The 27,799-nt window shown below is 44.2% G+C and overlaps 1 protein-coding gene across 2 annotated transcripts in view; it reads right to left on the reverse strand.

The window, feature by feature from the left end:
• TBC1D9B (TBC1 domain family member 9B) overlaps positions 1–25,459 on the reverse strand; it is a 47,799-nt gene extending 22,340 nt beyond the window's left edge. For both annotated transcript variants that reach the window (XM_081938700.1, XM_081938699.1), the window contains exons 1-8: positions 25,188–25,459; positions 19,211–19,321; positions 18,784–18,902; positions 16,813–17,041; positions 7,903–8,161; positions 4,042–4,249; positions 3,633–3,836; positions 1,190–1,342 (exon numbers count right to left, since the gene is read on the reverse strand). In XM_081938700.1, the coding sequence (XP_081794826.1) occupies positions 1,190–1,342; positions 3,633–3,836; positions 4,042–4,249; positions 7,903–8,161; positions 16,813–17,041; positions 18,784–18,902; positions 19,211–19,321; positions 25,188–25,305 (1,401 nt within the window). In that variant the 5' untranslated portion in view covers positions 25,306–25,459. The remainder of the gene's footprint in view (positions 1–1,189; positions 1,343–3,632; positions 3,837–4,041; positions 4,250–7,902; positions 8,162–16,812; positions 17,042–18,783; positions 18,903–19,210; positions 19,322–25,187) is intronic.
• Between the last annotated feature and the right edge of the window lie 2,340 nt (positions 25,460–27,799).

Raw genomic sequence — 27,799 nt, forward strand, 5'->3', positions numbered from 1 at the left:
CTGTTGTAGATGTTTAAAATATGGTTGCAAACATGTCTTAATGAACACAATACTAACAGCTAGTATGCTTAAGGTGCTGGATTAGAAACTAGGAGAATATGAGTTCTAATCTTCCCTTAGCTATAGAAGTCGGCTAGGTGACCTTGGGGAGTCATGCTCTCTCAGCCCACTCCACCTCACAGGCTTGGGGAAAATATGAGAAAGGAGCTGCTACTTTTAGCTGTATTTTTATATGAACAGTTAGTGTTAATAGATTTGGTCTTGTACAAACGTTCTTTAGGGTTCAAATCCATAGCCTTGTTTCTTCTTACTGATATATTCAACATTTAATTTATTTATCTGTCAAATTTGTATGGCCGCCATCTCACATATAGTAGCATACAATAAAACCCACCATTAAAACTTTCTGCAAAACCAATTAAAACGGTAAACACAGATTAAAAACAAAACCACAAGCAGAAGAATATCACCATCATGCAAGGTCCCTAAAACCAAGGAATCCACAGGCTATTGAAAAAAACACTTGGCTTTCCAGAAGGCAACAAGGGTGGGGCTAACCTCACCTCACAAGGAATGGTGTTCTAAAGGGTAGGTGCAATGGCAGAAAAGTCTTGTCTTCTAGGTCCCATTGTATGTGATTCTTTCACAGATGAGACCCACAGCAGGCCTCTCCTGCCAGACCTAATATGACAGGTAGATCACAAAGGGACAATTCCTCAAATAACCTGGCCCCATACTGTATCATGTAGGTCTTTAAAAGTCCAAACTGGTACCAAAAACAAGCTTACTGCCAGGGCCCACACCAGACTAACCAACAGCTGGATTGCCCTCCATAGAGGACAGATTTGTGGCAAGCACTTTCCAGGAAGCTTCCTTCCAAATAGCTCTAGCAAGCTCCTTTTAGAAATGTCAACCAGAGAAACATATTATTCCATCTTTTCAAAGCCAACAACCCAAAGAGGAAGATATTTTCAAGATACATATATTATTTTAGTAAATTAAGTTGAAGTTGCAATAACTCATTTATGTTCTTCACATTTAGACGAATGTGTTTGAAATATTTTCCCATGTAAAAATATACCACTTAATACTGTAATAATTTAATCTTATGAGTTGTTATAATTAAAAGGGTTTTAATTATACTATATGCACTGCATTTTCTGAATTGATTAAAGAATCATTAATTTACCCATTTTATTCCAGAGGATTCCTCTGAATTGGTCCCAAACAATTTCAACAGTCCTTGAGATGCTGTGGGTACCTCATCTGTGCAAAAGTTCACAGGCTGATTGTTGAGAGGAGAAGCAGGACTTTCTGCAGGAGGACTATTAGGAGACATTTCCTAAAAAAGAAATGTACAACTCAAAACATGTGGAAATACAAGCAGGTTCAACAGCAATCTGAAGGCTATTTGGACTTCTAGTGCAATCAATAATGTGCTAGGAAGACATCCATTATGGCTACAATACATTATTGATGGTACTGCCATTAATGCCTTCGCCCTCATTTAGATCATCTAAGATATTCATAGAATATGGAATACGATCATCATATATATTACACAGCAACAATTCTTTATTCATGATATATGTAGCCATTAGGAAGCCATGGTTAAACCTGGAACGCCTACAAAATATAGTAACATAAAGCTCACATTTGCAATGTGTTTGTAATTATATGTATACCTTACAAATGCAAGGTTTAAATCAACATTTAATATCCGGGGGGGGGGGGGATAATTGATAGGCTTATTAATTCCCTGTCACTGTCATTCCAACGTAGAATAACAATGAATTACATGGAAAATAATTATTTAAGAAACTGCTATTAGTAGGAAATTGATCTAAAATTTCAGCTAGCTTTTCTACTGCTAGCAAAAGTCTGCTGCTGTAGGAGATGACCAGGCTGAGCCCGAGGGAGGAGACAAATGCATTATCAGTCATCAGTCCCTTCACACCCACAAGAGATCTAAGTCCAGCCCATCTTGATTTCCTTTCTATTCTTAACTCTCGCTAATTTCTCTTGACTGTTAGTAGTTTAGGTTCTTGCAAAGAGCTTAAGCTTACAATAAAACTTTATACATATTTGAACTGTCTGGATCTTCTGATTTTCCTGGTGCTGACATCTGCTTTGCTTTCTTTCATAATCAATAAACAGCAACACTTCTATCTGAGAAAAACAAAACATGTTGAATAGTAAGGGGCACTTCGCTAACATATGGCTACCTTTCTTCCTCAAGACTACTCACAACTATCTATTAGTTACCTGCACATGTAAGTACATGCATGGGTAATACTTCTGATAAAGCAAAGTGGTCATTCCTTTGAATACTCTGTAGAATACATTGAACAGGCTCAGGACAGTGTGTGATTCTGGACAAATAAAAGTGAGCCTAGAGTAGCAACCTCCACCTTAAGTAGCAGCAATGTTTAAGTAACATATTCTTCAGCATAGGCAGGTCATCCTATATGAGGCCATATTATGTGCAAATAGATTAATGTGTTCATTCAAGCAATCCAATATTGTTAAGATATTTAAATTTAGTAGCTGGAGCAATGGGGTTGTGTAGTGAGCCAAAACATACAGTTGTGGTTAATTGGTTGGAGAATGACGGCTCCTGAGTGAGGCAATCTGTGCTGTGATTGGTTACTGTGGATGTGGAGAGAGTTTCCCTTTTTTTCCTGTGTGCTTTGTGATTTACCTCATGATGTTCCTCTTTGCCTGACTATCCAGTTTGTTGTATATATTGATATAAAATATATTTATTTGTATAAAACCATAGGTTCGTGTCAGCATCCCTGATTTCATTTGTATTTCCTGACAATTCCCTGACAAATTCCCTGTGAGGTATCATTGAGATCCTCAAGTTGACAGATCCCACCTGTACCCTCACTGTTTTAATGAGAGATACTAGTGCTAGAGTCCCTCTGCTCTGGTTTATGTGGCTACCCAGGCAGTTGAATAAGTACCCCATCCACACTTTCATTGATATTTATTTTTATTCAAGGTTTATCTATTAAGCATTCCTGGCTTTTCAATGTTAAACAAATAATTTCAGATTGGTACCACAATGTTGGAAGCTTACTAATGATCAAAAACTTGGCTGCAGAAGAAGGATGAACAGAATGGCCAAAACAAACTGGGGAAAACGAAATGGTAAATGAATGAAAAATTTTTGCAAGGCCTTTCAGGCAGCCACCTGAGACAGCAGAAGAAATCCATATATGAAGGTGTCCTTGACTTCTGATCATGACAAACAGATCTAAACAGGATTAGAAATCCTTTCTCTAAATAGCTAGTCAGTACCTTAGTGACAGTCAAACCTGATCCGCTGTTCACAAATTCAGATAAAATTAAGGCAATTCTAAATGCAGTATCAAGGGAGCAATGGAATGGATGGAAATGTCAATCAGAATGGAATGACTCCATATGCTCTAATCTCAAGCTACTTCCCTTCCCCAACTACTTTAGATGGAGATCTCAGTGGTTTTCCTACTTGTTCTGGGAACTGAGGCAGTCAATGCTATCTAATCAGTTCGAAGGCCTTGTCAATAATAGAAATCACAGTCAACTGCCAGAATTTTATAAATATTTATAGAAGATAGTTTCAAGGCTCATTGCTGGCACTGTACCTCAGAGGCATGGTCACTCTTCTTTTGCCCTATGTCACTGCATGTTTGCTTTGAAGGAGTCCTCTGTAGAAAGTCAGAAATTCTCTGTACTAGGAAGTCTCGGTCCTTCAGGTTGGCAAAGAGGAAGGTCATTTTGCTTCGAGTGCTGATTGAAAGTGGGCTAGGCAAAATGCTGGAGCTGTCCGCTTTCTCAACAATTGTAACCTACAGCATACATAGAGGGATAAATGGTGTATATCAAGATACGGATCTTGTTTCCATCACCCCAGAGACTTGCTTATTTAACCAATGGACTAATATACTGAAATTCAAAACCAAAATCCTACTATCTACAAAGAAATCCTTCAAAATTAATCCAATAACCAAATGCTGGGCTCTCAAAATAATTCATTATCAAAACCATTCTCACCTCCCTAAGTGGTATTATAAGATGGCATGCCTCTTCTGTCTTGCTAGCAAAACAGATATAGTTATTGGACACAAACATCTGGCCGAGAATGTGGATTTTATTGAATGGGGTCCACAAAGTGCAGTCTGTGTGCCCATCAAGCCGTTCATCCTTGGGCAATCGAAAAGTAGCACGGTACCATTCATTTTTGGCTCTGGCATCCAGATCCCTAAAGAAAATGAAATATATATGCAATGGGGTAATTACTGAGAAATCCATTACAGTAGTCTTTTTCTAACATGTCCCCTTCAGATGTGTTGAACTTTACCTTCAATCATGCACAATCCTTTTTCAATATAGTTTCAAATAAGAATTTCCACCAAACACAGATATTGTCATATTGGACACTGATTGCCAAAAATCCCTAGTACAGATCCAGGTAGTCTTCAACTTACAACTGGTTGTTTAATGACCACTTGTAGTCACAATGACCTTAGAACAGGTACTTTTTGGCCATTGTAAAATGTCATACTAGACTCCCCGTTACAGGACATTTCAGATGCTTGGTAACCGGTTTGCATTTATCACAGGATGCCAAATGCCTTGCGACCATGTGATCACCATTTCCATGGTGTTCTACTTAATAACCCATGTGGCTGCTTAATGACTGCAACTGGGAGAATCTGTATTACAATCATTGAGAGAAATGGTCATGTGGCATCTCACTTAACAACCACTTCGCTCAATGACCAAGATTTTCAGGCATTATTGTAATCGTAAGTGTAGAACTACCTGTACATGCATTTCAGTATAAGTATGGAACTATAATAAAAATATCCTTTAAAGTACTGCTGTGATTCCCAAGAAAGAACAATAGCACTGTGAAGGTAATATGTCAATGGAAAGATCTGGCTAATATTATAGGACATTTGGTCAGAGAAAGAAAAAGGACACTGCTTAGGTCAACGTAAATATTTAGGTGGGATAAAAAAGGAAATAAGAATAATTCAGAAATCTGGTTGAAATATATAGAGTATAGGTGGGCCTAATAACAGGAGTCATTACATTCTGGGAGAGTATTCATCTGGAAGGACAACCATTTTTGTTTTCCATAGAATTTGTCTTTATAAATTCAAGAGCACCTACTCTTTTCTGTCAATTTTTCCTTTTAGGTTGAATTGTCTTTCTTTGGGATTAAATGCATTAGCTGCAGCATGATTAGACATAGCTACTATTTCCAGGACTGAACTCAAGAGAAAACTAGTTTTGCAAGTTGGCAACAAGAAGCTGTATGCAATTCTGCCTAAATAAATGGAAGATTAATCTTTCTCTGGCCCCAGAAAATCTCAAGTAGAAGAACAAATAAAAAATGATCCAAAAAATCTGTAATTATCTTGGTATGTGCATGTGAGAGTCAGTCTCTTAAAAGTTGTGAAGTCCTAGCTGTTCTCTCAGGCATTAGTGCCAGATTATTAATGGACCCTGAAATGTGCATTTTAGTATTGTGATAATATTGTGTATTTAGTATTTCTGTGGTGACTTGATTACTGTATTATGATTATTGTAATTATATTTGTTTAATTTATATTAGATTTATAACATTAATCTGTTGCATTATCTGTTTGCTGGCCAGTTACTTGTTTACGATGGTCAACTATGTAAATTATCTAAATAAAGAGTACTGGGGAAAAAAACAGTGGCTTAATTATGGAGGTTCCATATGGGGATTTCTACCCATTCATAGTTAGAAATATAACAAAATTTAGTTGGAACAACAGAAAGAGCGATACTATTTTCTGGAAAGCAATTTCATATCTATAACAAAATCAAAGATTTTATTCAAAGATTCTTGAAACAATAAATTTTGGGGATATAAATAGGCTGCATGGGAAGAAGAAAAATGCAAATTCAAATATCATCTACAAGTTTCTTATCTTCATTTTTTCTCACATCTCTAGGAAAAATACAAGGACAGAAATCCAGCATGTGTTTATGAGACATTGGGAAGAAAATGCAGAAAGTTCAGAGCTTACCGTATTTTTCGGAGTATAAAACACACCGGAGTATAAGATGCACCAAGGTTTTGAAGAGGCAAATTTTAAAAAAAGTAGGTAGGTAGGTAGAGGGATAGACAGGAAGAGGAAGAGAGAGAAATACAGTAGGTAGGGAGAGAGAGAGTAGTTAGGTACTGTAGGTAGGTAGGTGAAGGGATAGACAGAGAGAGAGAGAAATAGAGAGAGATAGAGAGTGTAGGTAGATAGGTAGAGGGATAGAGAGAAATAGAAAGAGACAGAGATAAATACAGTAGATAGGTAGGGAGAGAGAGTGAGTAGGTAGGTTGGTAGGTAGAGGGATAGAGAGAGAGAACTTTATATAGAAAGAAACACAGTAGATAGGTAGGGCGAGAGAGTTAGGTAGGTAGGTAGATAAAGGGAGAGAGAGAAAGAGAGAGAAAGAGAGAGAAATACAGTAGGGAGGGAGGGAGAGAGAGAGAGTGCAGGTAGGTAGGTAGGTAGGTAGGTAGGTAGGTAGAGGGATAGAGAAATAGAGAGAGAGAGAGAGAGAAATACAGTAGATAGGTAGGGAGAGAGAGTAGTTAGGTAGTTAGATAAAGGTATATAGAGAAAGAGAAATAGAGATAGAGAAATACAGTAGGTAGGTAAGTAGGAAGAGAGTGTGTGTAGGTAGGTAGAGGGTTAGAGAGAGAAATAGAGAGAAACACAGTAGATAGGTAGGTGTTTCTGCTGGCACAGCACTTCATCAATGTAATTCTCATCAATCAGTTAAAGAGCTTTCCAAAAGGAAAAGAAAAGTATTTGCACTCTGCAAACCTCCCAAAAATGTTTTTTTCAAAAAAAGGCATGAATAGCCTTGGGGGGGGGGGGGGGGGGCTTGCAGAGTGCTCCTGGAGGGGGGTTAAAAAGGAGCAAAAACCGGCCCGTTTTTCGTCAAAAAAATTGCATGCATAGCCTTATGGAGGCTTATAGAGTGCTGCTGGGGGCTGGGGGGAGCAAAAATGGCCCATTTTTTGCTAATTTCTGCCTTCCCCAGCCCCCATGAGCTCTCTGAAAGCCTCCATAAGGGTATGCATGGCCATTTTGGTGAAGGGGCGGGGCTTCGGGAGGCAAAAAATGCTGTATTCGATGTATAAGATTTTCAGCCTCTTTTTTGAGGGGAAAAAGGTGCATCTTATACTCTGAAAAATATGGTAGTTTGTACTTGGGATTTCAATCAGACTTGTGTTCCTGCAATTCAGATCAAGAATGGCCTTGAAATAATTGGGCAGATTAGAAAGAACCTCCTTGGATTATTATCTGGTTGCATATTTTCATTTTTTTTTCATTTGTAAACATGCAAATTGAAAAAAGGCATTATTTTTGCAAGTCATACTAAAAAGCCCAAAACAGAAGATATCCCATAGAAAAACAGGCAGAAAACAAAGGATAAATATATACACAAGTACTATGTAATGCCTAGCTTCCCAGTCTTATCAACCACCACACCTGAAATCAATGCTGGATATGTTTTCTTCCTCAATAAATGTGCCTAGACCTTTTATGTGTATGAAATTATATGCATCTGTGTACATATACACACTAACCCCAAAGTACACTCCATAAGAAAGAAAATGCTAGGAAAAAACAACATTATCACACTATAGAAAAGGGCATGTTATTTAGTTATAAAGAGAGTTACAATTCGCCAGGTTGGTGAAAGGCATTCTCTCTGTACAAAGGAAATATAGTTTTTGTTCTTAGTTATGGAAACATTTGAGGCAGTTTCTATTTGGACTGAAGCCAATCAGAGAGTGGCTTACACCTTGTCTGAAGGTGTCCTAAAACCTTGGAAGACAAACAAATACAGGTTCTTATACATGCTTACCTCTTGAGTGCTGAGATATTCTTGAGTGGCTTGCTGGGCTTGGGAAGCAGCATGTCCTCCGTGAAGCTTTTATTATCAAATAGTTGACGCATGGCAATGTTGGCCAACTGTTCCATTAATTTGAACGTCTCATTGATGTTGAGGAACATAGAAAAGTAGAGTTCACTGTCTCTGGTACTCACTTTGATGCACTCAGGAAACAGAAGGGTAGCATTCTTCTCTAGCTGTGTTATATCTACCCACTGCACTATAAGGGTCACTGCGGAAACAAGTAAACCCAATTCATCAATTACTGTCATAGAGAATTAGAAGGGAAATCTTTTAAAATAATTTACAGATATTTTAGCAATATTGATGCGAAATAGCGAACTGCCCATTGCTGGATTCTAATAAGATAAGATTAAAATGGGACGTTGGTTCTTACCTGATACGCCCCTTCTCTGGGCAGGTGGAGACAATGGTCATGCATGGGTTAACTCAGTCAGTAACCAATAGAACTGAGTCTACCAAAGTGATGTCATCGTCTCTGTGGAGCATGCTCCCGCTTTTCTTGACGAAGGAGATAAGCAGACTGCTGTGCTGTGAACAATCGCTTTCCTTTCGGTGACTACACAACATGCTCCCAGATCCTCCCTGCGAGGTAGGCCAGGACCCTAAGGATGGGGATGACCGCTGTCTCCACCTGCCCGGAGAAGGGGCCTATCAGGTAAGAACCAACGCCCCATTCTCCCAAGTTGGTGGAGACAGAGGTCATGCATGGGACGTACCAAAGCTGGGGTGTGCCCGGGAGGGCATGAGACTGGCCTAGGAGCTGGAAGAAGGAAGAACCTGTTGGAGGACCCACCCTCTGAAGGCTGCATCTGCTGATGCATATCTGTCCACCTTGTAATGTCGTATAAATGAATTAGGAGTACACAAGGCGTTGGTACTTACCTGATACACCTCTTCTCATAGTGGGGGGGAGGAGTATTCAGGATGGGTTGACCTTATCCTCCAGCTGATTGGACTGAGTCAGATAAGCTCTTGGGACACGCCCCTAGCCCACCAGGCACCGCCCAGTTATCAATGAAGAACTCTATCCGACTCGTTATGCCATCCACTCCAGACCTTAGCTTGGTTTCAAAGCTTTTATTGAAGTATAACTTAAACATACCAGTGCAACAATCATCATAACACGTTACATAACCATGTCGGGGGGGGGTCTGGATACTCCTCCCCCCACTATGAGAAGAGGCGTATCAGGTAAGTAGCAACGCACTTTCTCCATAGTGAGGGGGGAGGAGTATCCAGGATGGGACGTACCAAAGCTAGCGAGTCCCTAGGGAGGGTCACATACTAAGGGCACTGGCCAAACTAAGCCTGGTGGGGGGTGTCCCTGCCCTATGAACCGTTTGTAAAACCCTGCGCCCAAATGAAGCCTCCGCCGAGGCAAAGGCGTCTAACTTGTAGTTCCTCACAAAAGGTGAGGGGGACGACCACGTGGCTGCTCTACATATGTCTGTCCATGACGCCTGGGTGGCCCAGGCCGCACTGGTGACCGCACGTGATGGGACTCGGTGGCTGAATGCCCTGAGACTGGTAGGCCGTAGCTATGCAGGTTCTCAGCCACCTGCCTATGGTGGTAGTGGTCACCTTCTTGCCCAGAGACCCCGGTTGGAATGAGACAAACAGGGCCTCAGACCATCTATTCTGCCGGGTTCTTCTGAGGTAGATCTTCAGAGCCCTTCTTACGTCTAAGGTGTGCCACTTCCTCTCTAGGGGATGAGAAGGGTTCGGGTAAAAATTGGACAAAATCAGCTCCTGTGCCCAGTGAAAGCATGAACATACCTTAGGTATGAAGGGGTCCAACCGCAACACCACTCTATCCTGGTGAAAAATGCAGAGGTCCTCCCTGACAGACAGAGCCTGCAGTTCTGATATCTGTCTGGTGGACGTGATGGCCACCAGGAACGCCACCTTAAGGGTTAGAAACTTTAGTGACACTGTTTGCAATGGCTCAAATGGCTCCCCCGTCAGAGCATCCAACATCTTGTGTAAGTCCCAGGAGGGGTACCTATGTACTGTGGGTGATTTGAGGTTGGACGCCACCTTCAACAACTGCCTGACCAAAGGTTGTTGAGTGTCTGGGCTGTGCCGCACAGGAGCACTGAAGAGATGGCCGAGACTTGTCTCCTAATAGTGTTGGGAACTAACCCCCTGTTCAGGCCTGCCTGGAGAAACTCCAGCACTAGAGGGACAGTGGCCCTCACCGGGTCCTGCCAACAGGAGTTACACCATGTGGAAAAGGCCCGCCATGTCGCGCCGTAAATGCGCTCCGTGGAGGGTCTTCGGGCGGCCTGGATAGCATCTATTACCCTGGGGGAGAAGCTTTCCTCTCTCAGGATGCTCCACTCAACCGCCACGCAGTCAACTGGAGCCATTGGGCTTCCGGGTGCTCCAGGGATCCCTGACTGAGGGATATTCTTTCCTGGAGAATTCTCTTTTGTTTTATATATATATATATATATATATAAAACAAAAGAGAATTCCCCAGGAAAGAATACCGTATTTTTCGCCCTATAGGACGCTCCGGAATACAAGGCGCACCCAATTTTAAAGGAGGAAAATCTAGACAAAAAAGATTATGAACCAAATACTATAGTAAAATATTTTATATCAACTGTATAAAGTTAACAGCAGTTTAAGAACAATTTTATGTCAACCATGTAACATATTAAGAACTATCTTTACTCTCATTAACAGTCAGAGCAAGAAACAGCAAGAAATCCAGAAATGAAAGAACTGTCAATATTACCAATATGTTCTTCATTTCCCCTCCCCACTTATATTTCATCTGGTGCTCTCTTATCCAGCCATATTTCATCTAGTGGTCTCATAACCCCTCATATCTCATCTGGTGCTCTCTAACCCCCATATTTCATCTGGTGGTCTCTAACCCCCTCATATGCATCTGGTTTGAGTGAATGCTGCTGGAAAGGAGATTGTAAAAACTCATGAATGAAACTCATTTAACAATGCTCTTGCTTAGCAACCAAAACTTTGGGCTCAATTGTGATCATAAGTTCTCTTCCTTTTTCTTTCTTTCTTTCTTTCTTTTTCTTCCTTCCTTCCTTCTTCCTTTCTTTCTTGTGTCTCTCTCTCCCTTTCTTTCCTTCCTTCCTTCCTTCCTTCCTTCCTTTCTTGTGTCTCTCTCTCTCCAACGTTCTTTCTTTCTCTTTCTATCTTTGTCTCTCTCTCTCTCCCTTCCTTCCTTTCTCTCTTACTTTTTCTTTCTCACTCTCCCCCCCCGCCCTCTCACACACACATACGTACCTTCCAGTTGGCAAAAAATTCTGTTTTGCCAGCTGGGAGGCTGGCAAAGAAGCCTCGTTTTCCCTGCCGCCCGTGGCACTTCACTTGCTGCAACTCGGACAATGGGGAGGTGGGCGTAGCGCTGTCCGGGTTGCAGCAAGAAGAAGGATAGGCTGCGGGAGTCCGGCAGAGCAGCGTGCGGAGCCGCGCGGAGCCCCGGGGAGACGGGCTCTGCGCGCTGCTCTGCCGGTCTGCCGATCATCCGCTGACCCCTAAAGAAGGATCGGCTGCGGGAATCCGGCAGAGCAGCGTGTGGAGCCGCGCGGAGCCCCGGGGAGACAGGCTCTGCGCGCTGCTCTGCCGGTCTGCCGATCATCCGCTGACCCCTAAAGAAGAAGGATCGGCTGCGGGAATCTGGCAGAGCAGCGTGCGGAGCCGCGCGGAGCCCCGGGGAGACGGGCTCTGTGCGCTGCTCTGCCGGTCTGCCGATCATCCGCTGACCCCTAAAGAAGAAGGATCGGCTGCGGGAATCCGGCAGAGCAGCGTGCGGAGCCGCGCGGAGCCCCGGGGAGACGGGCTCTGCGCGCTGCTCTGCCAGACTCCCGCAGCCGATCCTTCTTCTTTAGGGGTCAGCGGATGATCGGCAGACCGGCAGAGCAGCGCGCAGAGACCGTCTCCCCGGGACTCCGCGCGGCTCCGCACGCTGCTCTGCCGGACTCCCGCAGCCGATCCTTCTTCTTGCTGCAACCCGGACAGCGCTACTCCCACCTCCCCATTGTCCGAGTTGCAGCAAGTGAAGTGCCACGGGCGGCAGGGAAAACGAGGCTTCTTTGCCAGCCTCCCAGCTGGCAAAACAGAATTTTTTGCCAACTGGAAGGTACGTATGTGTGTGTGAGGGGGGGGGGAGAGTGAGAAAGAAAAAGTAAGAGAGAAAGGAAGGAAGGGAGAGAGAGAGACAAAGATAGAAAGAGAAAGAAAGAACGTTGGAGAGAGAGAAAAGGTCTTTGCTCCCTCTCTCTTTCAGCAAGCCACGATGCAAAAAAACACCAAGGACTTGCAAGTGAGTGACAGGGGCGGAGCTTCCGGGTTCATTGACCAACCGCAGAAACCCACCACTGCCCAGGTGGCTACATTTGGCCTATAAGACGCACCCAGATTTTCACCCAGATTATATATATATATAAAAAACAAAAGAGAATTCCCCAGGAAAGAATATCCCTCAGTCAGGGATCCCTGGAGCACCCGGAACCCCAATGGCTCCAGTTGACTGCGTGGCATATATATATACATACACATTCCAATCCTGCGGATATATTGTTTTTACATTTAAAACAATGCAATGCCGTGGAGTCGGGGTGATGTGATACCTCCGGTGATCCCGCAGGATTGGAATGTGTATGTAGGCCTCTGTGAGATCTATGGAAGTGAGGAGGTCTCCCTGCCTAATCCCCTCCAGGATGGAGTGGAGTGAGTGCATTTTGAACCTCCTATAGCGGATGAAGCGGTTTAACCGTTTCAGGTCCAGAATAGCCCTCCAGCCCCCTGAAGCCTTGGGGATTACGAAGAGGATTGAGTAATACCCCTGACCTTTCTGGTCTAGAGGCACTGGCTGGATGGCTCGGATATCCAGCAGGTGCTGTATGGCCTCCTACATCAATAATCTCCTGGCCGGGTTATTGTAAACCGGGCAGATCTGGAAGAACCCTGGAGGGCTGGAAAGGAATTCTAATGCCAGCCCATGTCTGATGGTGTGTTGTACCCACCTATCAGAGGAGGAGCGGTCCCAGCGATCTGCGAAATACGCTAAGCGCCTCCCAATGGGAGGTGAATCTGGTCTGGCATTAGTATTTGTGGAAGAAGCGCCCCCTGCCACCTCCTCCGCCACCTTGAAAGGGCCGCTTCTGCTGTTTGCCTTTCTGTGGTCTATCTGGGTGTCTTTGCCTGGCTGCGAAACCCCCCTGGTACTGCCTGGCACCTGAGTACCCCACCTCAGATCCCCTGAAAGAGTCCTGACCACAGAAGGAAGTCCCAAAGTCCTGTCCCTGGGAGAAGGACCGTCTGGGGTAAGGCGTTGCTCTGAACTGACCCTTCTTTGCAGCTGTGGGAAGCACCTTCCGCTTATCCTTGTTCTCTACGAGGTACGGGTCCAGAGCTGTCCCGAAAAGGGTACCTCCTGTGAAGGGAGCTGATGCCAGGCACCACTTGTGTCGTACATCGGCCTGCCACTGCCTCAGCCATAGCAGTCTATGGGATGCGACGGTAGAAGCGATCGCCCTGGAGGCAAACTTGGCTGCGGACAAGGTGGCGTCCACCAAAAATTGGATGGCTGCCATCAGTTTGTTGATGTCCTGGTGCGCTCTGACCTCGGTGACGGGGATCCGTTGCTGCAGCTCCTGCAGCCAGAGTAAGGAAGTCCGGTTGAAAAAGGAGGCGGTGGTGCCTTCACCGCCCAGGCCGCTGCTTGATGCCCCTTTTGGAGGGTGAGATCCGCCTTCCTGTCCTCCAACTTCAGAGCCTCTTCTGGTTCCCCTGGGAGGTTAGTTGGGGTGTGCAGTGCCCATACCGGATCATCGATGCAGGGCTGAGATAGTGCCCCAGCCATGTCCTGATCCACATTGAAAAAGATCTTGTCTGTGGATGTGGGCGTAGAACCCGCTGTGGGGGCTGCTGACTGGAGCTTTACTGATTCCAGAAAGGCCTTGGCGGTTGGCACTGTGTCGGTCTCAATGGCCTTCTCAATGATGGTTTCTGCCAAGAACCCCTGAAGCTGAGGCGGTGTTTCTGCTGCTCTGTTTCAAAGCTTGACTGCTGCCTTGGCCTTGAACAGAAGCGACTTGTACAATGAGGGCTGGAACAACCCGGTGAAGGCTGGCTTAGGAGGGAGCATGCCTTCGTCCTCGGAAAGTTTATCTTCCCTGACTTCCCCCTCCTCACAATCCAGGTCGCTGTCCTCCTGCGATGAGACTGAGGAACTGGAGATATCTTCCTCCTGGTCTACCAGGCCTTCTGGTGCCCTGAGGGATAGTGCCACCTGGGGCTGCGCTTGTGGCTGCTGAAAGGCCGCCATCATACATTGCTGGAAGGCCCGCATCATTAGGTCCTGAAAGTTGGGGACCCCTGAGGGGGGTTGTTGGCTGGGCGCCATGCCCACCTATGCAGGAGGTGGAATTCCCGTGGGCAGGGGTGAACCCAGTGAGGCTGCATGTGGGGGGGAATCCCACCCCTGAGCAAGACCCCAAAGACCTGATGCGTCAATTGGGATCTTTGCTTGCAATGTGGGTTCCTCCCCTGTGGCTCTGCTTGAGGCAGGGCCTCCAGGGGCCTTCCCCTTCTGCCCTAGGCCTTGGGTGGATTTGTGCCCACTTGCCTTCTTGTAGAGCTGCTCCAGCCTCCTGTGCCTTCGTGTTTCATACTTGGAGGCTTTGGCAGGCTTGTGACCACTCTCTTCCAGCTCTGCCCTGGGGGAGAGGTGCTTTCTCTTTTCCTTAGCCTTTCCTCCCCGCCCCCCGGGCAGCCCTTGGGGTGGTCACTAACCCTGGCTGGTCCTCTGTGCTTCTGGCGGGGCTGAAGTCCATCGCTGCAGGTGCTGGACTCCTGCCGGTCTCCTCCTGGTTGCTGGGCGCCACCATTTTGGAACACGTGGTCCCTGCCGGCTTCAAGATGGTGCCGTACCAGGAGACGAAACTTGCGCTCTGGCGGCTTGTGCTCCAAGGAGCTGCCGCGTGCCTCCACCGCCTATCTCTTCGTTCCCCTCTGCCTCTCTCTGGCGTTAGGGCTTGGCTCTGCCCATGGACTCCCTCTGATGAGGTGAGCCACGTGGGCGATGGCGCAGGCGCTCCGCGGCGTTTGGGAAGCCATGGTTCGCTGCTCAACTCAGTGGGGAGCAGTGGAGCACTCCGGCGCCTAGCAGAGCTTCCAGCGGCGAGGCACACCTTCTGGGCGGGGATCCTGCGCCATCCTCGTCTGCCGGTGTTCCGATCGCGCCCCGCGGCACTTGGACAATCTGGCGCCTCTGGCTCCCCCGCGGCAGGGCTTGCCTATGGAAGGCTTGTGCCCTCTGTTTCCTGCTTGCCCGGGCAAAATTCCCTTTCTGAGTGATACTTGTCTCACTCAGATGCCTGGGCAGCTTGCCGCCCCCAAGGGGGCTTTTGGCAATTTTTTTCTTTCCGCTCTGGGAGCTGTCCAGCTCACTGGCGGTCGTAGCGATGATTCCTCTTTTTTTCCTTTTCTTAAAACTTTTTCAATTTTCTTGGAGCTCCAGGATGGCAAACCGTCCAGTTGAGAACTGAGTCGATAACTGGGTGGTACCTGGTGTGCCAGGGGCGTGTCCCAAGAGCTTATCTGACTCAGTCCAATCAGCTGGAGGATAAGGTCAACCCATCCTGGATACTCCTTCCCCCTCACTATGGAGAACAGGTAGCTGCCTTGCAGATTTCCTCCACCAAGGCCTGCCGCGCCCATGCCGCTGACATAGCTGTGCTTCGCGTGGAGTGAGCCATAATGTTAGGTGGAGGAGTGAGATGGTGCGTGCTGTAAGCTTGAGCAATGGCCAACCTGATCCATCATGCAATCATGGATGGAGAAGCTTTCAGCCCTTTGTTGGTAGGGTGGAATGATACGAAGAGGGCTTCGCTGCGTCTGAAGACTGCCATCTTGGCGATGTAGATCTTTAGCGCTCGCCTGACATCTAGTTTGTGCCATTTGTGCTCCAGCCTGTGAGACGGAGCAGGGCAAAAATTTGGAAGAGTGAGGTCTAGCGAACGATGGAATGCTGAATTCACTTTCGGGACAAAGTTTGGATCGATGTGAAGTACCACCCGGTCTGGGTGAAACACACACAAGTCCAATTGGGTAGAAAGGGCCGCCAGCTCTGACACCCTCCGTGCTGATGTCATGGCCAATTGGGTGCGGTCAGGATGAGCTTGGCCTCTTCCTCTATTACCTTCTGAATTACCGGGAAGGGAGGGAATGCGTACAGGAGACTGCGAGGCCACCTGCACCTTAGCGTGTCTGTCCCTTCCGCACCTAGTGTCGTGTATCGAGACAGGTACCTGGGCAGCTGGTGGTTGGAAGCAGTTGCGAAGAGATCCAGGATTGGAGTCCTGTACCTGGACGACAGTTGAAGGAATATGCGTTGATTTAGGATCTACTCCGCCGGGTCGATCGTTGTGCGGCTCAGCCAATCTGCTGTGGTGTTGTCTGACCCCGAGATGTGCTCGGCGTGTAGAGAAAGAAGGTTGGCTTCCGCCCAAGTCCCTAGATGAAAGGCACACTCCATGAGAGACACCGCTCTTGTCCCCCCCTGGCGATTGACATGCGCCCTGGCCGTCGTGTTGTCCGTCCGGATCAGCACGTGGGTGTTGTGAAGGAGGTTCTGGAAGTGGAGGAGGGCCAGGTGGAGTTAACCCATGCATGACCGCTGTCTCCACCAACTTGGGAGAAAGATGCATATTTCAGATCCACTGGGAGAGATATGGGAATTGTGCAATTTACTGTCAGAGCAGTAAGAGTGTTAGTTGCAGTTCCCTAATCAAAAAGCAGGTTGAAAGAGGCAATGCTATCAGATTTAATAAATGTTTGAAACATTAAACAATATGAGACATCTTATTAACAGGTTACCTTCTTTGCCCAAAAGGAAGGAATAGAAGCAGAGATGATTAACAGTGAGATACAGCCAGCCCTGTCTTGGGACACGTCCTTTCCAATAACTGCAAGAGTAGTAATTGACAAGTTTCTCTACTTCAGGCATTCCAAACTGCTTGCGCATCTTCAGTTCTGCTTCCTTAAATTTGCCAGGATCTTCTTCCCCCTGTGGCTGTCGATTCTTATTCTCTTCAGCAATAATTCCCTAAAGGAAAAAGTGACAAGTAAAAATGAGTGCTTATTCATTTGTTGCATTAGTTCACCGTTAAACACAAATATTCCTCTGGAGATTGCACTTCTTTGTGTGCATGCACAATTTTTCAAAGTTCAAAACTCCATATTCAATGCTCCGAAAACTATGTTAGCATATTGATGACTGTTAATTATTGTGGCCTCACTGTTAATCCACCTGCCTGAATTATATATGAATTAATTTATTTCTGCTGTATGTCCCCATAGATTGTACAGAAACATCTGAAATGCTTCCCTACCTATAAAGAAAGGGGTACAGGAAATAAGGGAACTCAAAAGAAGATAATATTTACTGTTACTTTTTTCTGTGAACACAATGGCACACATAAAAAAAAAGAAATTCTGATGCCTTCTCTCCTCCCTCCCTCCCTCTCTCTCTCTCTCCCCCATACATACACACACACACACATTCAATCACAGTCCATTTTGAATATATACTGTGTTTCCCTGAAAATAAGACCTAATATAAGCCCTATCCCAAAAATAAGCCCAGGGGATGTGTGTGGCCAGCACAAGAGGTGGTGAGCGCGCAGGAGACAACAGTGTCCAGCAGCAGCTGCAGCCTGCTGGCCCCTTGGCACAGTGCAAATACCAATAAGTCCGAGCATGAAGGCAGAGGCGGGAGGGGGAGAAGAAAGGTGATCTGGACATGCTGCATGGCTGCCTGACTCATGGGAGGCTTGCGCAGCGGCACCGGCAGCAGGTGGACATAGAGGCATGGAGAGGCAGGTGAATCCAATGCCCCACATGGGTTTTTGTTCAGTGCAGTCACAGGCAAGCTGAGAGATGATGGGACAGAGTGGGGGGTGCATTGGGATTGCCTCTGCCGCTGTTTGGCCCTGCTGCACACTTTTTGCCCAGAGGGAGATGAAGCTTTGTCTGCTTGCAAAGGGGACGCTTTAAAATGGAACTAATTGCTCTGTTTCAAACTGTCCCCTTTGCAAGCTACCACCAGCCCCACACCCTCCATCCCCCTGTCTGCTTGCCCACGGCCTCAATCGGGGCCAAGCTCTCAGCATGCCTTGGCCTCAACCTGCCCTGCTAGGGGGGCAAAGACCTCTTGTGACCTCTAGCAGTGTGGCTAGCCGCTTGGCGCCCAGCACGAGAAGTGCCCCGGCAACAGCTGGGCCAGCAGCCATGGTGGGTGGAGGTGTGGGGCATGCTGAGAGTTTGGCCCGTTGCAGCCGCGGCCAAGCAGACAGTGGGATGGAGAGGGTGGGGCCAGCAGTAGCTGTTCTCCCTCTCGCGTTGGCCCCCAAGATCATTGCACTTAAAATAAATAAGACCTGCCTGAAAATAAGCCCAAGTGCTTATTTTCAAGTCCAGAAGAAAATAAGACTGGGACTTAGTTTTGGGGAAACATGGGTAGTGGAAAAAAAGAAGTGGAAAAGAGTAATGATATAGGAAGAAGGAAGAATCAACAAAACTCTCAAGATTTTTCCCTCCTAATGGATGTCGACATACAGTATAGCACTTTAATTATAGTGAAATATTAAAGCAGTTAACTAGAAGCTTCAGGCAAAGTGATACAGTAGTGAGCAATCTCTATGGGTGGTCCTTGAAAAATCCCTATTTAATGTATACTATATTGTGAATATCTGTCCCACTGAGTTTTACATGGAGGTTTAAAATCTATAGCTCTCAACAGTTTGTCTTTCATTTATTAAGGAATGTGGCAAGAAGAACACTTCTTACATGTATTTTACCCTTGACAAAGGTAGTGATATCTTCTTCACTGTCAAAGATTGCAAGAGTCTGGAGCAAATTGTTCTCTAGCCATTCCCAATGGTTTGTAATTTCCTGACGATTTGAGGCTAGACAGAGATTAAGAACAATCAGAGAGAAGATATAAACAAAGCTTTCATATAACAAAAGTGACACATATGTAAAAGGATGAAAATGTTTATATTAGACAGTCCTTTGTCAAGTCATTTTCTTTTAAATTTCTATTCGGATCAGGAGTTTTTGTCCCTCATTTAATTAAAGAGTCCTAAATTAAAGGTCTGCATTTCCATGCTAAACACCCCTAATATATGAGTGGCTGAAACTGGGAAAAACAGGAAATATTCATCAGTTTGTGTTTAAAAACTCTTTGCTTGCCTGGTTATGTATCAGAACTTACCACAAGCCACTGTCCAATATATCTGAGAATCCTGTGTTTGATGCAAGATCCTATAAGGAGCAACTCTAGCACTGGAGTCCAAAACTACATCCAAAGTTCCCACGAGCAGTCCTAAGACAATGAAAATGCAGAAAAGAATATTATGGACACTATCTAATTAAAACAAAAAATTTTATTTTTATTTTAAAAGATGGTAAATTATAAATTTGAAAATGTGTGGACCCAACTCTAATTGGATGTTTCAATGATGAGAAAAAAACCAATTTGAAACAGTTACTGTTGGCAATTTACATGTTTGATTTTTAAAGGAAATAGTATCAGTGGGGATGGAAAGATTTCCCCTTATTGCGATTGTGGTTCTGATATGCAAACTATTAAACATATTGTGCAAGATTCCCACAATGTGCACTCTTTGGTTCCTAGAAGATCTTCATGCCCAAGGAGATCGACTGGATAGCTGAACTGAACATCCAGTTATGAGCCCACTGCTGTACCCCCAAAGAAGTTTTATATAAAATCATGTGGGTTGTGTGCATATGTTTACTTCTCTTCTGTCATGTTCTCATCATATGCTAAATAAATAAAGGAAATGATTTGCTTTTGTCTGGCATGACCAAGAGAGATGGTGGAACCCATCTCAAGCTGAAACCAGACCAGTGTTTTCCATACTTGGCAACTGTAAGATGCATGAACTTCAACTTTCAGAATTGGGCATGCAGGATGGGGAATTCTGGGAATTGAAGTCTGTCCATTTTAAAGCTTGAAAAACACTGGTCTAGACAATCATTTGCCAAGGTCTTTTTAACTTTCGAATCCTGCACTGAGCAATATATTAGGCTCAACAGCTTAAATGGCCTTTCCAATATTTTGATTCTATGCTAGTAGGAAAAAAAATTGAGGGTACACTGAGTTTTAAAGAATAATTATTCAAAATTCTGACAAAATGTTCACATAGCTGACAATAAATTTTGCAGTGCTATGAAGACAATTTTTCTAGCAAGTAATATTTGTGCAAGTTGCTAAAACTTGATGGAAGAAACTGCCCAAAGCAGGGATGGGGAGCCTCTGGATCATGGGCCAAACGCAGCTTGTAAGAATTTCTCTGAAACTTAACTCTATTTACTACAGCAATTTGATTTTTAGAAAATATTCAACCAGAACCTTTCTAAAGCTTATAAACCAAATGGGGAACAACGTTCAAATGTAGCAGTACAGCTTCTTTGCTATATCATATGAGATGTTGACTGGACTTGTGGTTTATAATTCAGTTCAATGATTGATAAAATAATGTCAGCTGACCTGATAGGAAAGACAAGATAAACTAATTGTAAAACTATTTTACCAGAATCTTGCATGTCTGAAAGTAAAATGCTCCTGCCATCATCTTTACAACTTGACAATTTAGGGAGGGCTCCTTCTGAGCTTCTTGCTCCATCCATTATGGGCTATGCTGTTTCTTATCTCACCCTTTTAAAATAAGAAACTCTTTGCCCCTCTCCCAAGATCTTTCTCACTTACTATTATAGACAATTATTTTCACTAATCTACAGTGACAAGAGATATGTACAAGTCACTCCTCTAATAAATGAGAATAACCAAGGATTATTAGGAGATTAGGAGACAATTATTGCATAGATAATAATAGATAAGTTAAATGTATGTTAATAAAGCTCCATCTCCAATTTGAATTCAAACAAACTCGTTTTTGTATTTGCTCACATACAATTTCTACACTCAGCTGCTGCTGACCAATTAAATGTATGCTTAATTTTAAAAAGTTAGATTTACTCATCACACTCAACCAAAGTTTAGTATAACGTGTGACTCATTCAGAGAGGATTTTCAGTGACCAATCTCCCAATCTAAAATGAATGTTTTTTTTTTCATTTTCAAATACATTAAATCCACAGCCGAGCATCTTCCAGAAGGTCCCTATTTAGGTGGCGTAGTGGTGAAGACGCCTGCCTCTGACTCAAAAGTTTCAATCCTAGGTAGCAGCACATGTTTCTCTCCTAGGGTACAAAGAAAAAAAATATCTGCTGCAAATTCCGAACTCCCCACAAGCATTAGGAAGGGTATTTCTTGTCTCTGAGATTAGATTAGAGAAAAGGGAGTTTCCAATAACTGCTGAAAACATTTATACAATGGAAGGGTCATTTACTAAAGAAGCAAATAAACTAGTAAAGTATGGTCAATGGTCAAACAAAGCAGTTGTAAAACAAATAAAGCATCTGTAAACAAGCCGTATGTGTAATCTATCCAATTACTATACTGTATTCATCGAGTTTTTCAAATGAAATTGAGATTTAATAAATTAATCACTAAAATCTGTAAGATATCCTGAAAATAACCTCTTATGGCACAATACAATTAACAAACATTATCATCACATAAGTTTCTTTGGATAACTAATGGCATCAACATGATAACATTACCTAGTTATTTGCGGGATCGTATTCTGCCCCATACATCCCTTCGGCCTATCCGCTCACACAGAGAGGGACTCCTCCGGGTGCTGTCCACTAGGCTGTGCCAGCGGGCGACGCCTAGGGGAAGAGCCTTCTCTGTGATGGGCCCGACCCTCTGGAATGACCTTCCCCCTGACATTAGAATGACTACTGATCTCCGCTCCTTCCGTCAGAAACTCAAAACCCACCTGTTTCAGCTAGCCGGCCTGGCCTAATTCCAGCCTTCCCACCTGTTTTGGTTTTTAAATTTTATGATTGGTTTTATGGGCTAGTTTTAATTTTTATAAATTGTACAGGGGTTATTTAATTTAATTTTAATGATGTATATTATTGTTTGGATGGTTTTTTTAAAAATTTATACCTGTACACCGCCCCGAGTCCCTCCGGGGAGAGGGGGCGGTCTAGAAATCTAATTAAATAAATAAATAATAAATAAATTACAAAACTAATATTATCTGCCTTGGCTTCTATTTCCACCGTTACTGTATTTTTTGCTCCAAGATGCACCCCCCCCCAAGAGGTGGACGGTGCCAGTCCTTTGGTGAATAGCAGCCGGGCCGCTGTGGGGGCCGCTGTTTTACAGTGCTGAACCCCACCTCTTCTGTCTTTGTCATTGCCTGCCTCTTCTCTCTCTTTTCCATAGCACTGGAGTCAATAGGCAGAACTGGCACATGAGAGGATACCTATCTGTCGTCCTCTCAGGCTCCACTTGCTTTTTTTTTCTTGTTTTCCTCCTCTAACCTAGGTGGGTCTTATGGTAAAAAAAAAAATACGGTGAAAAATGTGCAAAATACGGTATTTTTTTGAAACAGAGTTTATATGAACAGACTTGTAACCACAATACTTATTGCATAACAAAAAATTTAAATATTCAGTGGATTGTTTTCTCCACTCAAATGAATTCAATTAAGTACAAATAGAAAGAACTGTTTTACTACAGCACTATTATGGGTATGGGTATGATTCAGTATATCTTGATACACATTTTTAGAGGTACTTTTTGTGTAAATTGTATAACAGTGCATCCTAGGGGACAGAATATTTCCACGACATTTTCCAATGGTATATTAAACCAGATTAGTCAAAATCTGTCTAAATGTTAATCACCCCAGAATGATTTAACAAATGGCAATATTCCAATATACACCTTTAAATGCCTGTCATGGTAGCATATTAGCCATTTTGAAAGCAATTTAATAGCATCAGCACTGACACTCTACAGCCCTCTCTAAGCTGTTTACAGAGTTAGCCTATTGCCCCTAACAATCTGGGTCCTCATTTTACCCACCTCAGAAGGATGGAAGGCTGAGTCAATGTTGAGCCTGGTAAGATTCGATCTGCCAAATTGCAGTCAGCCGGCAGTCAGCAGAAGTAGCCTGCAGTACTGCATTCTAACCACTGTGCCATGGTTTGCATGGGTTTGGGTGTTCATATGTGTGCCTTTGAATCAGTCTGGGCTCGACTACCTGATCAAGTCACTGCAGTTTTCTTGCAAAATTTCCCAAAAGTAGTTTGCCATTGCCTCCTTCCTAGGACTGAGAGAGTCACCAAAATCATGCAGCTGGCTTTGTGTCAAAGCCAGGACTAGAACTCCTGGATTTCTAGCCTAGTGTTTTAACCACTGTATCAAACTGGCTGACTTTTTAGTATTAGATAAGTGACATACCAATTCACCTTTTATGGGTTTGTTATTTTTTTTAAACTATCTTGGAAATTTATTCAAGACAATAAAACTTGCAAGACTAATCTTGGTCTCTGAACAACATTCCCCAACCCCCCTCCCAGGGCTGCCCTGTCCCGACCTTGTCTGCCTTCAAGGGATTTACCTTGAAGTAGGGCCTCCAGGGACCTACATTACTAATACAGTTAAATATTAAATGTGAAGTTGTTTGCCCCCACCTGATCCATAGGCTACTGGAATTTTGTTTTAATTCTTATACAGTTTTAACCCTTATTAGCACTTAAGAACTGTACATGTGTCAAGTATATGGCTGTAACGGTTGACATTATCAAAATCAAAATTAAAATTACAAAATACAAAATTACAAGCTCTCTGTATCAGACTTCTTAGTTCATTGCTGCCTGTAAGAAACATATTTACAAAATATGGAATCTGAACTTAAAATGTGGACATATTTATTTTATTAACATTCCACATCTTCTACACAAGCTTAAACTGTCATTTGTAGTTTTTCTCATCCTATTTCTCTCCACAACAACCCTGTGAGTTAGGTTGAGTTAAGAAAGAGTGGTCAGCAAAGTCACCCACAGAGTCCCCATGTTGAGGGTGGACTAGATTTCTGAAGGGGAAAAAAAAACACTATCTTGTTTAAAGTTATCTACATTGTATCTGTGACTTTCTAGGTTTGTATATTGTTATAGAATATCAGGAATTTTCCTGATGGTAGGAAAAGACCTAGTGGCCGGAGTTGGATCTTTGAGTTTTTTGTTTATATGTTTGTTATATTGTTTGTTTGTCTGTCTGTCCGTTCATCTACCCCTGATTATCTATATCATATATGTGAATTTCATAGTGCCAAGGAATTCATTTTAGCTCTACACATGTGTGCTATTCAGAAATTTCCTGTTTTTTTTAACTGCTTCTTCTTTTTCGCCCACCACCGCCCATCTCTCAGACAAAATGCATTTGAAAAGTTAAAGACTGAAGTAAAACAACAAAACAAAACTGGGGAAGTATTGTTGAATGGTGGTGGTAGCAATCGTCAATATGGAAGCCCTTTAAACTAATGAAAGTAGAATCTTTTGAAATGGGTAGCCATAACCAATCTAAATAATACTTCTGCAATTCAAAGCTTCCGTTTTATAAAGAAAACTGTAACTTTTAGGTTGAATATAATCTTATTATCTCTGAAAATAAGATCTTCAGCAATCCCAGATATTCCAATTTCTAAGTGACATAGAACATCCTTTTTGCACGAACTGCTGGACCCTGAAAGATAAGCCCACAGAACATTCCCCCTATATATTTTCGGGGAGGTGCCTGGCACAACATAACCTAAGGAACCCAACAACAGAATAGAATATCAGCCTTTCAAAGAAAGGCCTATTCTGAAAAGAAGAGGATGCCAATTACTAGTATAAAGACTGGATGGCACATAATTAATCCTTCAAGCCTGTCAAAGGAAACCGAAACGTTTGCGGGTTAACACTTTCTCCAGCCAGAAGCATCTCCAGAAAACCGACTGGAGGTGGGTGGGTGGGTGGGGGAGAGGTCTTGCCAATCAAAGCATTAAGAAAAGAGGCCTCTCTGGAACCGATCGAGGCTGCTCCGTGTCAGGCTTTAAACCCTTCCGGGCAGATGTGCCGGTCGGGGCGGGGGGAGGGGGCAAACCTAAAGAGGATGCCGAGGCCCCCCTGGCAAGGAGGCTTCTCCGAACCTAGGGCCCGGCCCATCCGCACGTCGCCTCCTTCTCTCAGGGCGGACATATCGGGGCCACGGCCATAGGGGCGTCGGCGGCCACTCCCTCCCTCCCCCCGGCTCCACTCACCCGTCAGGCCGCCCCCCTTGCCGTGGCCCCGCCGCCGCTGCTGGAGGAAGAAAGGGTTGGCCCGCTCGGTGATCCAGAGCGCGTTAGCCAGCAGCACCTCCTCGGGGCTCAGCCACATGGTGATGGCGTTGCTGCTGCTGCTGCTGCGGCCCCGCTGACCCAGCCAACGCCACCACCACCGCCCTCGGCCGCCCGGGCTGGCTCCCTTCTTAGAACCGGCGCTCGGGCCAGCGGTCACAGGTGGTCACGGGGCCGCTTACGCTGCCGTCAGAACGAGCAAATTCGGCGGCGTCTGTCGGCTGCGCCTCCTAGCGGCGCGGCTGGCAAAGGGCAGCCCAGGAGGCCGGGCATTCTCTCTCCCTCCCCCGCCCCTTCGCTCGGGTTAGTTTATTGCGGGCAAAGAAATCCCCAGCATTGGGGTCGTATTTATCAGACGATTATTTTTCTTGAGAGTGACCGGGATATTTGCATTTGCTTAGCAGAACTAAAACGAAAATCAAACTGGCTTTTGCTGAGGGGATGGTGGGCTGTGATGTCTGAGGTTGTTATATAACGCGATATATATATTTTATATTATACTCTCTCTCTCTCTGTGTGTGTTGAGCTCCCGTTACTTGTCCCACCTTCTACCAACCTAGCAGTTCAAAAGCACATAAAAATGCAAGTAGAAAATAGGTACCACCTTTGGTGGGAAGGTAACAGAATTCCGTGTGCCCTCGGCGTTTAGTCATGCAGGCCACAGGACCATGGTGATGTCTTCGGACAGTGCTGGCTCTTCGGCTTTGAAACGGAGATGAACACTGCCCCCTAGAGTCGGGAACAATTAGCACATATGTGTGAGGGGAACCTTTACCTTTACTAATCTGGATTGCCTGACAATGGTTACCTGATTAAGCTACTGCTGTTTAGTTTCTAAGGCTGTGCAATGGTTGCAAATGGCACAGGAGTGTTCTTCAGGACTTTTATCCTTGCTCTTCATAAAGCAGCCTAATCATTTCAAGTTTCTGGATAAACCTAGTTAAAAAAAGGTTTTGTTTAAAGAGTTGCGCTTTGGAGGCAACAATGATGTTAGGTAACTTCTCAACCATGGGTGGAATTTTTAATCGGTTGCACCCCTGCCTGGAGAACATACATCTGATTTCAGTGATACTCACTGTTTGCCAGTTGCTTTCTGCACCTTTCCAAAGTAATCTGGACTCTTTTTAGTTTGGTTTCAGACTGAGGCACAATACTGTGAGAGTATTAGTTGCACTTATTGATGATCTCTGGTGGGCTCAGAAGGAGTGCAACCATTCCGGTCCTCCTTCATCTTTCAGCAGCCTTCAATTCCATTAAATAGTGAGTGATAGTCACCTCAAGAAACCACTTATCCACTTGTCATGAGTCACTGCTTTCTGGACTATCCACAATTTCCAAATCATCTTCAAAGGCCACCCTATGCATGCTGCAGGACTCCAGCTCCAAGTCCCAGGGCAAGTATCACTGAAATCAGATGGTATTCTTCTGGACTATTTTAGGATGTTGGGGGAGAGCATGGTGCTATGGTGGCTCTCTTCTTTGACCCAGGGCTAGTTCCAGTAGGTGTTAGTGGAAGACAGAGAGTAAACTCCTACTCTTTCATTGGTACCTGATGCAGCATTAATAATCCATTGATGATAATTAGGTATGCATATTTCTCCACAACCAAGCAATGATGTCAAAACTGTATCCCAACAAGTTATATGAGTCTAGATGGGTTTGCTTAACCATAGCAAAATCAAGTTGTTGCAAGTTTTGTATCTTCCGGTTCTCGGGATAGAAGATTTTCTATCCTTAGATCTTGGAAAAGACAACTTCCTTTGTAGTTTTCCTTCTTGATTTGTACTAAAACATATTAATTGCCATAGATCACCTATATCCATTTGGCATTTTTTATGCTCAGTGTTCTGTGTAGATAGAAGCCATAAATCTTAATCTTGGGCTCTAGCGTCATTCTTTTTTCTTCTTCTTTTTCTCCCATCTAACTCTTATCGCCTCAAGAAATTTAATATGATTTTCCTGGAAGATTATTATAACGAAAGGCAGAATACTGTACAGGGCAAATTAAAATGAATATGAACAGAATGCAGGGTTAAGAGCACAGCTCTCTGATTTTTCTAAAATTGGTTCCCTGGGGACATAAGATTACCATTCCTATCTCCTAAACTAGTCTCCTCCTTTTTTGATGCCTTAATCCTGGAGTGTGTCTGTCATTTTGAATTTCCAAGTAGGATGAGGGGGGAGAAGTAAAAGAGGGAAAAGACATAAACATGTGACCAGCCAGCTTGCAACTCACAGACATGCTAGGCCCTGAATCCAAAAATAATCCTACTGATTACCGTATGCATTGAGATTTAGCAAGCAACACAGTTCTCCCCAACACAGCTTCCATTGAACAACACTGTGTCTTTAAACAGATTTTTATTGAAATGTATTACATTAGCAAACTCTTAACATAACAGTATACACCATTAATGGTTCAGCATATACCACACAGCTACAATACAGTAATCTACTGACATCAAAATATGCAGACTATGATTTTTTGTGGCTGCCAGGCTACAGCTTATCACACAAGTCTGAAATTTTCGATT

This window comes from Natrix helvetica (assembly GCF_964273705.1).
Source record: "Natrix helvetica genome assembly, chromosome: 1".
Taxonomy (NCBI): Eukaryota; Metazoa; Chordata; class Lepidosauria; order Squamata; family Natricidae; genus Natrix; species Natrix helvetica.